The sequence below is a fragment of the Tiliqua scincoides genome, chromosome 5 (genome assembly GCF_035046505.1).
Source record: "Tiliqua scincoides isolate rTilSci1 chromosome 5, rTilSci1.hap2, whole genome shotgun sequence".
In the NCBI taxonomy this organism is placed as follows: Eukaryota; Metazoa; Chordata; class Lepidosauria; order Squamata; family Scincidae; genus Tiliqua; species Tiliqua scincoides.
Window position 1 is genome coordinate 124404056 of NC_089825.1, and position 14725 is coordinate 124418780.

The 14725-nt window shown below is 45.3% G+C and overlaps 1 protein-coding gene across 1 annotated transcript; it reads right to left on the reverse strand.

The window, feature by feature from the left end:
• Nucleotides 1-386: 386 nt before the first annotated feature.
• Nucleotides 387-13759, reverse strand: FUS (FUS RNA binding protein). The gene is made up of 15 exons (XM_066629230.1): nt 13676-13759; nt 11964-11988; nt 9619-9773; nt 8926-9067; nt 8352-8542; nt 7906-8119; nt 6275-6312; nt 4796-4828; nt 4206-4315; nt 3656-3785; nt 3461-3571; nt 2785-2920; nt 2594-2682; nt 2131-2278; nt 387-1891 (listed from the first exon to the last, which is right to left on the reverse strand). The coding sequence occupies exons 1-15, from the start codon at nt 13686-13688 to the stop codon at nt 1852-1854; spliced, it is 1575 nt and encodes a 524-aa protein (XP_066485327.1). The 5' UTR covers nt 13689-13759; the 3' UTR covers nt 387-1851.
• Nucleotides 13760-14725: the final 966 nt, after the last annotated feature.

Genomic DNA, 14725 nt, shown 5'->3' on the forward strand with positions numbered 1-14725 from the left:
AGCAAATTAAGAGCTATTTCTCACTGAAATAATAAAACTGTCTGGGCTATACAATTTCACTAAACTACTTTAAAACCACAGGTGGGGGGCTCATAATCAAATGGTCCCAATTCCTGGAAGGCCAAGCTGGAACCTGACTGAGATCCAGGATAGTAGTGTGGTTAGAAGTAGGAATTAGATCTGGAAGATCCAGGTTCAAATCTCCTCTCTGCCATGAAACTTCCAGGGTGACCTTGGGCCAGTTTGTGAGGACAAGAGGGAAAAATGATGTACATAGCCCTGAGCTGCTTGAAGGAACTGCAGTATAAAAATGTGGAAAAAAACAAGAACAGTGCCCAACATGTTTATTACTTGTAGGATGTATTCAGCTAAGTGTTTCCTACAATCTGAGGTGGCGAAACCAAAACCACAAGTTTATCATCACAGTAACAAGGCCCCACTACTGTAACATTTACAACGTATCTACTCCAGCTTGCAAGGCAGGACAGTATTAAAGAGATTCCAAATGCGGACTAGTCCACGTAGAGAGTTCTAAGAATCAAGAGGTATGCTGTGGGGAAATGGCTAGTGTCATTTTGGTCTTCTGTAATACTACTAAATTTTGAATTTTGCTTAAATTTGAATTTGGCTTTTAAACATAAGAATTTTATGGCTTGTTTCTTAGACTTAAAAGGGATGCTATAAAGGCCAAAGAGAACAAACTGAGCAATCATGCAGGGAGCAAGGACCAGAACTGTAGACTTTGGAACTAGCAACAGTCTGATACACATCATTTTTGGCAGAGGCTGGAGTGAAGAGTACAGTCATTACTGCTTCAAGGCTGGGAAGCACTGGAAACAAAAGAGCAAAGAAGCATGAACCTTTGTGCTCTTAGGGAAGTCAAGTTGGGGAAGTTAGTTACAACTTTATACAACCTATATACCGTATGTTTTTCATCTAAGACTATCAAGAATTGCTAGAAAAAGCTAAACATTACAGCTAGCTTTTTTAAAAAGACACAAAAGCTCTTAGGCTATTAAACAGGTGCAGTTTACCTTAGCAGGAGATGCAGTTAAAGGCTAACTATCCATCATGTGTGTAGAACCCTACTGTGCAACTACTATCTCAGCTATATTTTTACCAAGAGGGAAAAACATGCAAGTGGTAGAGTGTCTTTCCCACATAAAGCAGTTACCTAGTGAAACAACCTGGTACAGCTGAACTCATTAAGTTCTGACTGCAGCAATAGCATCCAATTTCTCCCCAACCAGAGATATTTATGAGCATCCTTCTCCCCCCATGAGAATTTTTCTCTGAAGAAAATTAAACTTGTGATACCTTGCGTTTTTAACAAGTGACCCAGAACTTGCTAAAAGTTCCAACCACTTATTCGGTGACTGATGTTAATAGCTTAGCTACCATGCCCACGCAAATTTCTTGGCATATCTGTGCTAGAGGAAAGGGAGGTTTGAATTCAAGCCTTGGGAAGCTTATAAAGCTACCTTTGTCATCATTTCCCTACTCCATGAAAATTTCAGCCAATGTGTTGGTATAGACTCCTTCATAATGCTTTCAGTTAACCTTGTTACTTCTTGTACAAATCAAACCAGAAGCATTCCATTTTTTCCAGTTTTGACTGAAAATGTCTTTATTATTCAACCCTCCTATACCACCCCCCCCATTACACACACAAATCTAGAACGTTTTGGTTTGTAAATGCATGGGATAGCTTTCAAATACAGCAACAAAATGAATAAAAGGGGATACAAAGTTTGTACACAAATGGAACAAGGGGTACACAAGTCTGCAACAAAGATGATCATACAAAATAAAAAGTTTATAAATTCATATAGTCTGGGATCCTGTACAGGCTCAATAGGGCCTTTCACGACGATCCTGTCTGTGGTCCCCTCTGTACAAGAAAAATGGAAAAGGAAAGTTTAAATTCCACATTTGCATATTTAAGTTGCTTGTTTAACTGTACAATAAGCAACAGCCCCCACAGCTGGGTTGCAATGAGCAAGCTGAAAGCCCAGGACATGGATCCAGCTGTCTCTTCCCTTCCTGTCCCACACTTCACCCCAGGACACAATTCCCAGTTCCCAGCTTCCTCAATATTTATAGCAACCTGTTGCTGAAAGTAATCCTTACCTGGAATCCATTTTTCCTGGTCCAAAGTTGCCTCTATCTCCACCTCTTCCACCTCTGAATCCGCCCCGGTCTCCACCTCTGCCTCCACGGAAACCGCCTCGGTCAAAACCTCCACGACCTCCACGACGTTCTTCACCAAATCCACCTCCTGATGAAGAATAGTAAACCACAAAATTATGCTGCTGTTTAAAATGAAAAGGTGCCCTCCTCATATGCACTGAATACCAAAGACACAAACTATGCATCAAGCAGGAAACAAACTGAAGCTAGCTAAGACATCTGCACACAGGACACAGTGCCTTCTTCATGCCACATAAAGATTTGCTCTAGTCAAAGCAAGCAGGAACATGCCAAGAAACATCTCACTGATGCACAAAAAGCAGATTGGTAGGTACTGATGTAAGAGACAAAAGCAGCGATAATGCCTCAAGCGTGCCCCAGGAGCACACCTTGTTTTACTCACCCATATGTGGTCCTCCGGGTCCATCTGGTTTTGGTGCTTTGCACTGGTTGCATTCATTACGCCAGGAGAAATTCATGTTCTCACATGTCCTACAACAGACAATTAGAGAAGGAAGAACAGGAGGCTTGAGGCAAAACATTAGAAAGTGAGAGCCATTAAAAGCCTCCCAGCCTACCACCCAACCCACTTACGGGTTGGGGCATTTCCAGTCTCCTGCCCGCTGTTGGCCACCTCCTCCACTGGGAAAGCCACCCCCCCTGCTGCCGCCACCGGAACCACTGTTACTGCCACCGCCTCCACCACCAAATCCACCACGACCCATGGGTCCTGGGGAGAAGAGAGAAATAAAGTCAATGACAGCTACAAATAGAAACATGTCTATACAAGTGTTATCTCCCAGGTGCATGTCAGAAAAGATTTCTCTTCTTTCTGAGAAACAGGTGGCTGTATCTATCTTATCTCCCACTCCAGACTGGTTACATGTCACAACCATTTGGCCTGCCTCTCTCTACATTACTCTAAGCCAGCCATTTTCAAACATTGTGCTGTGGCACACTGGTGTGCCATGAATGGTCTTCAGGTGTGCCACGAGAATTTGGGAGAGGGTAATTTATTAGTAGGGCCAATGGAGGATATGGGCCCCCATTGACAGCATGGTGTCAGATGTTAAAAAACTGATGGTGTGCCTTCACCATTTTAGTGCCTTGTCAGTGTGCCGTGAAATGAAAAAGATTGAAAATCACTGCTCTAAGCCAAAGAGATACTTCCTCCTCTGCTTCTCAAACACACAGTTAAGGTCACAACAATCTGTTCTATTGCACACAACACTCCGCAGTTCTAACCACAGCAAAGAGAAATAGAATATACCTCCTCTACCACCACGGCCTCTTCCTCCACGGCCATTCCCACCTCCTCGGTTGAAGTCTGCCCTCCGGGTGGCAAATGAAACTTTGATGGGGTTACCAGAGAATTCCTTCCCTGGCAAGAGAAAAGCAAGGAGATATAGAAAACTCTACTTCCAGCAGTAAGGCTTTTTTGAGTTCAACAAAGCTAGAGACCTACCATCAAACCAGTCAATGGCCGCCTTTGCAGATGGAGGATCGTCAAAGGAAACTGTGGCCTCTCCTTTCAACTTTCCAGTCTCACGGTCTGTGTACAAGTTGATCATAGGCTGTCCCGTTTTCTTGTTTGTCTGCAAACATACAAGTACAAAATGAATCTTGACACTGTGAAAGAATGAAACTGAAAACCTAGCTTCTGTTCTTTCATGTTTTCCTAGACCAAACTTTCCAAACTAGTTATTCGAAGCTGTACTTATTGTTCATAATTTTTTACAATGGCTTCAAGTACAGCACCTAACTTAAGCTCTAACATTTAATCTAACATCTAACTGACCTGAAAATCATTAGAGCACATTAATGCATGTAGGTGTGGCCATACAAAGCTTGCTTTTATTAGCTAACCTCCTAATAATTTTGCCATCATTTTCTCATTACTGCTGCCATCATGAGGTCTAAATGATTGACACTGATCTGAAGGCTACACAGAATTGGTTGAAGGGTATCATTTTGTTCTTTGTGTTGTCCTAAACCACACCCTCCTACAGCCTTACCTTGATAATGCCAATTTGTTTGAAGTAGTCTGCCACTGACTCAATGGTTACATTTTCACCAAGTCCCTGAACAAAGATGGTGTTGTTGTCAGAGTTATCCTGCTCACCAGCTACAAGACAAGGAGAATGGATTCAAGACATTGCAATTTCTGCTTACCACTTTAGCCCTCTCTGCAGCTTCTAAATGGAAGAGACCCAACTACTACAGCAGCAAACATCTTCCACACCATATGACAAACCTTAATTACAAACTTTTAAAACACACTATTGATTATTTAATCAGCACTCAGGGAAGCGCCACTGCTGAGCAGAATATCCACTTTCAAATCTGCACATCCCCTTCATGGTTTCACATATTCAACAACTTTTATCTGTACACTTGTTTTTCATATGCTTGTAGAAATTCAAAGAACTTGTTCTTCTTAAGAATTTCAGACACATTTACCCATTTGGAGTCCATTTGAGACCAGCACAGCCTCTCAGGTGATCCTTTAGCATTTGCATCCCCCAACTTCAAGACAGATCACTTGTGTGTGAACTTAAGCCTTCAAGTTCTTGTTCACAATAAAACAGATTAAGTTGCCACTTACCAGAATCATGCCGTGAACCTGGGTCCCGTGGTCCTTTTGCATATGAAAATAAGGAAGAAGAGATTCAGTTACTGAGCAGGTACTACAAACTTACTTCCTCACATCAGTACCACCATCACAAATCACATTAGAAACAGGCCAGTGTTGGAACATGTGCAACCCTCAGGTTAAAAGTACAAGAGAAACAATCTTCTCCAGTTAGAAGTGGTCCATATCTTAATAAGACTGCTTATTGCAAAACCAGTTTACCACTCTTTCTCCCAGATTATACTGGACTTAATTTCCAGCTTTGCAGAGAGGAGCAAGGCCTCCTGATACACATGCTCAAGACACCATTAGACAACCACCTTGATGCACCTATTCCAACATTTTTGATAATATATTAACCACTGCTACCCAGAGTTTGACCCTTTATCAGACTTTTGTTTTTTTAAAGTCTCCAGCACTGTGAGGTCTGTAGTGGCACATTACAATCTATCCTGGACTCATTTCATAATATGAAACACTTAAAATGTATGCGCAGAATACCACCATTCACCACACATTTAGAAGAGCCAGCCCTTGTCAACGAGTGTGTTGTTTTATAAACCATCAGGTTATTGGCTTACGTCAGTCATTCTGCTATTAGCATTCTCTATACGTAGACATTTTTTGCAGCTTGACACCTCTTATTGCATCCCATCTGAGTAATTTTTTGAAAGCATATGCCCAACACTGGTCTCAAATGCATTTAACAGTTCTTTCAAGTTAAACAAGTTTTAACAGTGTTCATGCCAAGCCTTTTTCAGCAAACCCTATGGGAACTTTCTTTAAAACCAATTCTTTTAGTTTGGTACATTCAAGTTCAAAAAGACCTTTTATGAAACTTCAAAATACTAAAAACCAAACTTGCTTAAAATAGAAGCCCATGAAACCACTTATTAGTCATCAAAAGCGTTAAGTTTCATACAGACCAAAATTGCACTTTCAAGTCTGAAGGGATTTGTCCCTCCTTTATTATTTCCTGTACCAGTTTTTTTTTCCTTAAAGGTACCATAAAAACCTTCATTTTACCATGTTTCCTCAGGACTGCATGCACTTCCATCAACACATTTTAACCGAACGTTCTCACGTGTGTTTTAAACAGGGGCAACACACAACCCAACACTTACAAAGTGGTATTTTTTTCTCATGTTCTCCCAAAAACACAGGTCTGGGGGTTGGTTTTCTCCCCTGTCTTGTTGCAAAACATACAACCAAAATGTACTGTATTGGCACCAAGAACATGGCTGAGTAGAAAGGCCCATAACGTGGAAGTCAACACCACAAATACAACCAACCATTTTGGCATATGTGCCACAACAGGGGCGCTCCCATAGGTTTTTATCTGATAAACGGTGGCTTCTCAAATGTTTTGGCATACAAACATCAGACTCTCTGAAAATATAATATATAGAAATACACTTTTGCGGTTCAAGTTTTTGAACTCTTTGGACTTACCACCAAATTTATTGAAGCCACCACCTCGCTCACCACCGCTGAGGAGATAAGTTAGAAGATAATGATGCTTTTATCCATGGCTAAAAGATTTGTTGCTAGAAACTACACCAGATCCATTAAGATGCTGGCCAACACTTATGTTTGGTTCTTCCTGAAGATCTAAAAGACACCCTTGCTCCACCTTTTCCTGGCCTTCAGCATTTTAAAAAAATATCAATACACCCTTGAGAAGGTTTGCAAATGAAACAGCTCTAGTATTTAGCCATTCTTGTGTCCGATCTTGAACTGTTACGTGAGGCGCCGTGATGCAGATTCGAGACAATGTTGTTTCCTCGTTGCCGTCCTATTCTTGGCATGGTCGGTGAACCAAGCTCGTTTTTAAATATTGTATACCGTGCACGCTGTTTTTCCAGTTCACCCTTCTCAAGTTCGCCTTATTTTCACAAAGCTTTTTATGTTTACAACCCTATACGCAGATATCTGCTTTGAAAGCATGTAATAACCCAGGTTCCCTCATCACAGCGTACTCATAATAGTAACTTATTTCAGCTCTAAACACTGCATATCTGCCTGCCATAAGATCTCTCTCCCTTCCTCAGACCCTTAACTAACATGTGGAAGGTGGAGATTTGATAAAAGTTCATTGACTTTCACACCTGTGGCACACAAAATGCAGAATTTGTTAACAGAGCAGGTATTGTTAACAGATCAACAACTTTTCACAAGCAAATCACCCTTTAGCTATCCCCACCTATACTCACCTCTTACTATCTTATCTCTCCCAGTCAGCAGGAGCCCACATTAAGTGTTGCTTTGTAACCATTCCCTTTGGATCAGCAACTTTAGGCACCCTTACCCAAAAAGGGAGGCACAGCACATACCCAAGAGCAGTGAAGGTACTGCTTTGCCAAACATCAGAACACAAACGCATAATTCAAGCCACTATGTAGGAAAACCAAGACATCTTTTTTCAAGCCTATATTAGTACCCCATATGAGGTTATACAGCATTATAACCCCAAGGAAACCTGGCTTACACGGAAGCCCTATCCTGCACCATCTCTTCTTGAAGAGATAACCCTTAGTTTATCAGCACATAAACCAGGCACCTTGAGTGCACCTCATCAGATTAACAATGGAGATGAAGGATGACCCTAGATATCCATCTTTTTTAATCCATCAGAAGTCCTGAAACTCTTGTAAATATTGGTACAGAACTGTAACAATTCACCTTTGAGAAAGTCATTTTCATATCAAGCACACCAATGAGGCTGTAAACAGACCAAGTAGGATGACAAGACAAAAACACAACGTTTTGCCCCCATGCACAGATTTGTTACTATGGTGGTTGATTGCCAGAAAGAAGAGTTTTGTAACTCCTTAACATGCAAACAAGGAAAAAATACCAAATCACATTTTTGGACATCCATTGAAACTTGCCCCATAGAGATAGCATCATGATCCCAAGGGGGAGCATCCCACCCTTGCATAAAGAAAAACTATGAATTTGTCATCATACACTGTGCCCTCCCAGAAGAGGTTAGCTTTTACAGCATATATTTAAAAAAATGCCACAAAGATGCTATTAAAGAAACCCACTCCCTCTCCCACAACAAACAACTGGACACCTACCCCATGCCTCCACGACCACCTCTGTTGCCACCTCTACCACCACTTCGATCAAATCCACCTCTACCATATCCGCCGCCGCCGCCTCCTCCTCCTCCACTGCCACGTCCACGGCTGCGGTCCTGCTGGCCCCCATATCCTCCCTGGTCCTGGCCGCCATAGCCTCCTCCACTGCCACCTCCACTCATGGAAGACTGATCCTGGCCATAGCCACCAGCTGGAGAAAACAAGAAGGGTAAGATGAGAAGACAAGATTCATTATTCTCAGCCTCTTCAAGAGGGAAAATAGAATCTAATGGATATATTCAATGGAAGACTAGAGGCATTTGGAGGTTAAGTGTTGAAATCCTGCAGCTGTTTTTATTCCTTAATAGGTGGTACCACACCCAGTTTTATCTATGTAAGCTCATGTCCAGTGTAAAAGAAGATGGATTAGAAAATAAACTCACATCCACTACCACCGCCTCCTCCGCTGCTACTGCCACTGCTGTACTGACTCTGCTGGCCATAGCTTTGAGGTGGGTTGTAGGAAGGCTGTTGCCCATAGGAGCTTGGCTGCTGGCTGCCATAGCTTGATTGCTGGCCATAACCTCCACTCTGGGGTTGCCCGTAGCTGGAGGTTTGAGAGCTGCTGCCATAACTGCAGTTTTCACCAAAAAAAAGAAAAAGAAAAAACCAAAGAAAACACACATGCGCATGAGGTTAATAGGTGAAGAATCATAAGAACTTCCCTACCCCCCCATACCCAATAAAACAATGCAGTTAAGATATGGTTTCTAAATCCCACTCTTGAAGCTCTGTCTAAAATCAAAGAATGCTTCAGCACAGTAAGCCTAGTTACGATCCTTTAACCACTGCAATCCAGATCTCAGACCTTGGAGCAGCCATGCATTTAACATAAAAACGCAGACTAAAAATCCAAACTTAGAAGGCACTACCCCCACCTTGGAGAGAAGGGGATTAGCATTCCCACTGTTGTAGGAATTATTGTGGCACATGACCAAGGGATTTCTTAGTTGTTACCTTCCAGTGGTGGAGCTGGCTGGCTGCTGGGAGTAGCTAGGATAGGATGACTGCTGTCCATAGGATGTCTGAGAAGTCTGGCCACTGCCATATCCTGTTGATGAGCTGTAAGCTTGTGGAGTTGACTGAGTACCATAGCCAGCTGTTCAGAAAACAATTCTTGTTAAATCTCAAATGGCATACAAGTGATTCAGCACCAGTGGCCATACTCAAATTATTTCCCCCAGTGACAAATAACTGTACGCACCAATATTTTCAGAAGAGAAAAAACAACGTCCTAGTAGATGAAATCATTAGAAGAAACTTCTTAGTACCTACAGATACCAGGCTACCCCATTCATTGACATTTTTAACTCAAAGTTATCAAATCATATCTTCTCAATTGCAACCTACAAGAAAACCCCCAAGATTTCAACACCAAATGGTGCTGGGATAAAATGTGGGAGAGCCAAGTTGAAACCTGCGCTAACAGCTTATCAGCTAACTTAGGCTAGTAGTGAAAATAATTTAAAAAATGGAAAAATGGACTAATAAGCCACTTTGAAAGAAGCAATCGACTTTTCATTCCCTGGGCCCAAGTAAAGAGCCGTTCTCCAGCCTAGCTGACTGTCTTCACTATAGGTAGGACACATTGGGGTTGAATTTTTCTATGCAGTTATGATGGCTGGAAACAAGATATACTACAATACTCACAGCTTTGAGTCTGGCCATAGGAAGAACCGTAACTACTTTGGCTGTATCCAGATGTATCTGCAGATTGTCCGTAACCACTATAGCTTTGTTGCCCATAGGGCTGGCTGGTTTGTTGAGAATAACCTTGCGCAGGCGGAGTTGGGTAAGCCCCATAACTAAGGGAAAATAAAAGAGAGGACTCAGGCAAGCCAAGACAGGATCACCACAGCAAACTTGTGATTGCATCTGGGGTTCACACAGCCAGATAGAAGCTGCTCCCTAGTCCTGTTACCTCTTTTCACACTTACCATGCCCAAAGCAAAGGTGGAGAGGTCTGTTTATACCAGGGGTGTCAAACAAAGCCTACAGGCTGCATACAGCTAGCGGAAGCTGTTTCTCCAGCTTGCCTGAAAATTGGGTTCTCCCAGCACCACCACTAAGCTGCTCTCAGTTTCTGAACTGCAAAATGCCTCAGCAAAACCAGCACTGCTGAAAGGAAGATGCTGGAAGAGTGCAGCTTTCATGCTCTTTCAGCACTGCTGCTTCAGCTGAGGTGTTAGTGCTGAAAGAGTGGCCCACAAGATCACTACACTCTCCCAGTGCTGCCCATTCATCAGAAACAAAAGGAGGCATCAGAAGGCAAGGAATGGTGCAGGGGGAAGGAGCAGACTAAAAGGGGTGAAAGGGAGAAAAGAGACACCTGTGAGGTGCTGGGAGAGCCTAATTATTTTGACAGCCACTCTTTCAGCAGTGCTGTTTCTTCCAAGGCATCACTTTGCAAAGTACCTCTCAGCTGCTGTTTTGCCAAGTGATGCCTCTGTAGAACTTGCACTGCTGAAAAGATGGCAAGTGTTATAATTTGTCTCTCTCATATCTTGGAAATATGCTCAACATTTGCATATTTTCTGTCATTTGTAGCCAATAAGTTACTAGGCAAGGACAGTGCTTATTTCTGTCATCACCTGTTCGGTGATCTCACCTCCTTAATGACCACATTCTGGCCCTCAGCAGGTGCCACAAATGCTATTCGGCCTGCAGTATGAAATGAGTTTGACACCCATGGTCTATACTACACTTCTGCTTCTGTGTGGTTTCCATTAAGCCTAAACAACCACAAATGCACTAGGAAAATGACAAAAGAATGCTGTAGGATCTTAAAGACTAGCTGGTTTAGTATAGCATGAAGATACACTAGCCAGAAGCCCACCTCATTTGATGCTTTAAATCAGGGGTCTCCAAACCCCAGCCTGGGGGCCAGATGCAGCACACAGAGAGCCTCTATCTGGCCCGCGGTCAGCCTCTGATCCCCTGAGAGCCTCTGGCCCAGTTGACCAAACACAACCAGAGTTGTGCTTTTGGGGTGGGGGAATGGGGGTCCATCTAAGTGTGTGCTTTATTTCTTGGGCTGTGTTCATGCTTGGAGAAGTCCTAGACATTTAAGTCCATTCATTTATTCATTCATCTAAGTTCCATCTTTAATGCATTTATTTAAATTTTATATTTAATATTTTCGCCAGCCCTCACCACTGTGCCAGGTATTTGATGCGGCCCTTTGGCTGAAAAGTTTAGAGACCCCGGCTTTAAATTGACAGAGAAAAACTTTAAAGCTGACACACCTTCCTTAAAACAAAACTTCCACAGGTTATTGTGTCTGGAAGGCTTTGTCAGAAGTGGTTTTACTCTTTTCTAAGCATCACAAGTATAGGAGCTGTATGGGTCTCTCTGGGAACATTGCTCCACAACATTTCCCAGAGAAACTGTATTACTATTTAGTTTTTTGTTTATTCCGTTGTGAATGGCATTCATTTTTAAACTGCTGACAGTTCAAGTTATTCTAGGATACATTAATCTTCCTAACAACTGTTTATGGCCATTTAAATCATTTTAGTATTTGAAGAAAATAGTTAAAGCAAAATATATATACTTCTGTGATATTTTGAAAAGGTAATTTAAAAATTATATAGCTTAATAAAACCTCTTTAAAAATCTGCATTTATAATAGCTTTTAAGTCATTTTACCGTGGTTTATGGTCAGTGTGCTAAACTTGAACTGGAACATTCCTGACAATATATAAACAGCATGCATCCTAGGAACATCCAATACTACAATCACTAGAAACTTGCAATTACCTATTAGTAGAAAATTAGGATTAGTCATGTCACAGTCTAGGGCATCTGTTTCTCTGAGATAGCTCATGGCATCCCAGCATCCTCCACATTTTTACAGAGATTACTAGCATGACCTACTTCAATGTTATGGAGCCAAAATAAAATTGCTCACATGTTGCAGTTATGTAGACACACATGCAAGAACCCATAAACATGCCACACATAAGTGGGAGATGAATAATTTGGTAGTTATTTACCTCTGTGTTGCTGACTGGCTATAATCTGCAGGGAACAAAAAAAACAGGTTAACACGTTAATATAATATAATCCCAGCTATCAAAGTACAAAATGTTTCACAGTCAGTGCTGAGGTGTTGTGAAAGCAAAACAGACATTTTCCACAGATCTGTGCACATTTGTTCAGGTACCTCTATTTTACAACACACATATGTGTGCACACATGTCTTGTAAGACAGGGATTTGCACACATGCACACACCAAAAGGCAGCAAACACACAAGAAGTACATCATCCAATTAGCACTACATGAACAGCACATGTGGGGGTAGCACATTTGGGTAATCTTTGCCATCTTCTTTCTTGGCAAGACTCATGTGCCCTTGTGCCAAGGAGGAAAATGCAAAGCTGTGAAGCCTGAATTTAGGAAAAAGGGGGTCAAGCTCTGACAAGCGGCACCTGAAGGAACTGGAGAGAACTCTCTTGGATACTTGTGTGGGAGCACAGGGGGGGAAGGGACGGGACACAGATGCACAGCAACCAGGGACCTGTCCTTTGAAAAGCACTGCCACCTCATGAGGTGACCAAGCACCACAACCCTGAGGCTGCCTTATATCAAAGGCAGGTGGTTGGTGGGGAGGCAGAGCCTCCCCAGCAGAGTCCTTTGAAGAGTGCCACTGCTGTGTGAGGCGCAGAGTGGGGAGGCAGATGAGGCAGAGCCTCCCAGCTGAGTCCTTGGAAGAGCGCTGCCGTTGTGGGAAGTGCCCAAGCACCCACCACCCACGTGGTACCTCCCACGGTGGCAGCGCTCTTCCAAGGACTCCGCTGGGGAGGCTCTGCCTCCCCACCCACCAGACGTCCCAGCAAGAGGAGCCACAGCATTACCCACCCATGACAACTTAGGCTGAGCTGAGTTCAAGTCCTTCTGCTCCCACCCTGGATCTCGTAAACCCAGAGATTATAGGAGGGGAGATCGCGTGCGCGTGCGCGCCCTAAGAGCAACTGGCAGGCAGTTAGACGCGCGCACGAAGGCCGCGCATTCGCTTCACAGTTCGGTCGGAAAGACCCGGATGTACCACTGCGGCAATCCGATGCGCGCATGCGCGCGACCTTCCAACGGAATTGCCGCCCGCGCTTAGACACCATTTGCCCCGCCTCCTCCTCCACCCATTCAAATTCGATTGGCCGCCTCTCGCGTCAGAGGCAGTGATTGGGTGCTTGCGATGTCAATCCCCGCCGGCCCGCGGAAGCCCAGCGCTTCGGAGCCCCTCGTGTTCTCCTCGGAAACCCCGTCCATCCTCCTCCTGTTCCCCCCCGCTCCCTTTCACAGGCAGCCGCTTCACTCTCACCCCTCACAAAATGGCGGCGCTGCGTTGCGCAGTAGGGAGCCGCTGGGCGGCGGGGGAGGTGAAGCCTCCCCGCTAGTGCAGGACCGGGCCGCACAAGCCGCCCCGAGGCCACAGCCTCCCCTACAAGCCGGCAGGAGCCTTCCCCTCATGCGCCCCCCCAGGAGGGGCGCTGGCCCCACTCCTCGCCTCGGACGCGGCCTGGAGTCCTGGGGGGCGGCCCTGCCCGCCTCGGACGCGGCGCTAGCTCAGCCCGCCCAGAGGAGCTCAGGAGGAGCTGAGCAGAGGAGCCCGCTCAGCCCGCTCAGAGGAGGCTCCTGCCCCACTGCGAGGCCCGCAGGCGCCCCCACCGCCCCTTCTCCGGGGCGCTTCTTGCGCCGCCCCTCACCGTTGGATGCCATCGCTGCGCTCCCGCTCCTGTCCTCTGCTCCGTCCGTCCCTGCTCGCCCGCGCTCTCCTCCCCGCCCCTTCCCCAGCCCTGATATACTGCCCCCTCCCTCGGGCCGCACCATGTGAGGCTGCGGGGGGGAGGGCACGGCAAAGCGGGCGGTCCACGCTGCTCCCACCCCCGCCGAGCACCCTCGTGCTTTCCCGATGAACAGCCCCGAGTGAGATGCCCGGGCTGCAGAGCGACCGCTCCGAGGGGTTTAGCGCCTCTTCCTCTGGGCGACCCCCCTCCAGGCGGGGATGGTACGGTCCAAGCCGCCCGAGCTGGAAACGAGAGGGAAGGCGGAAGAAACCAAGTGGCAAGCGGAGGGGGGTGAGCTTGGCGCAGCTCCGGGGGTGGACTGCAGCCTGCTCTGGTCTGGTGGTGGGTGGGCTGTGCAGGGCGATCAGGGCCATGCGGTGGTGGCTGCTCTAGTCATTACATCCCGCCTTTCCCTTGGCAGTGCAGACGCACAAGGCGGCTTGCAAATGCCACACTGAAGTGTACAATCAGCAAAACAATCAGGGGGCACCTATTCAGACCGCAGGGCCAAATCCTGTCCAACTTGCCACTGCAGTGCAGCCTCCAGGGAAGGGAACAAACATCCCTTCCCGTGAGAAGGGCGGACAGAGGAAAGTATTTCTTTACCCACTTGTGGCTGATCTGTGGAACTCCTTGCCACAGGTAGTGGTGATGGCATCCAACCTAGATGCCTTTAAGAGGAGATTGGACAAGTTTCTGGAGGAAAAGTCCAGCACAGTTACAAGTCATGATACATAAGAACATAAGAGCCCCACTGGATCAGACCCAAGGCCCATCTGGCCCGGCTTCCTGTATCTCACAGGGCCCACCAATGCCCCAGGAAGCACACAAGACAACAGACAACCTGCGTCCTGGTGCCCTCCCCTGCATCTGGCAATCAAAGGCAGCCTGCCTCTAAAAATATGTTCAAGTTCCTGGTTTTAGAGCAGTGATTTTTCAACCTTTTCCGTCTCATGGCACACTGACAAG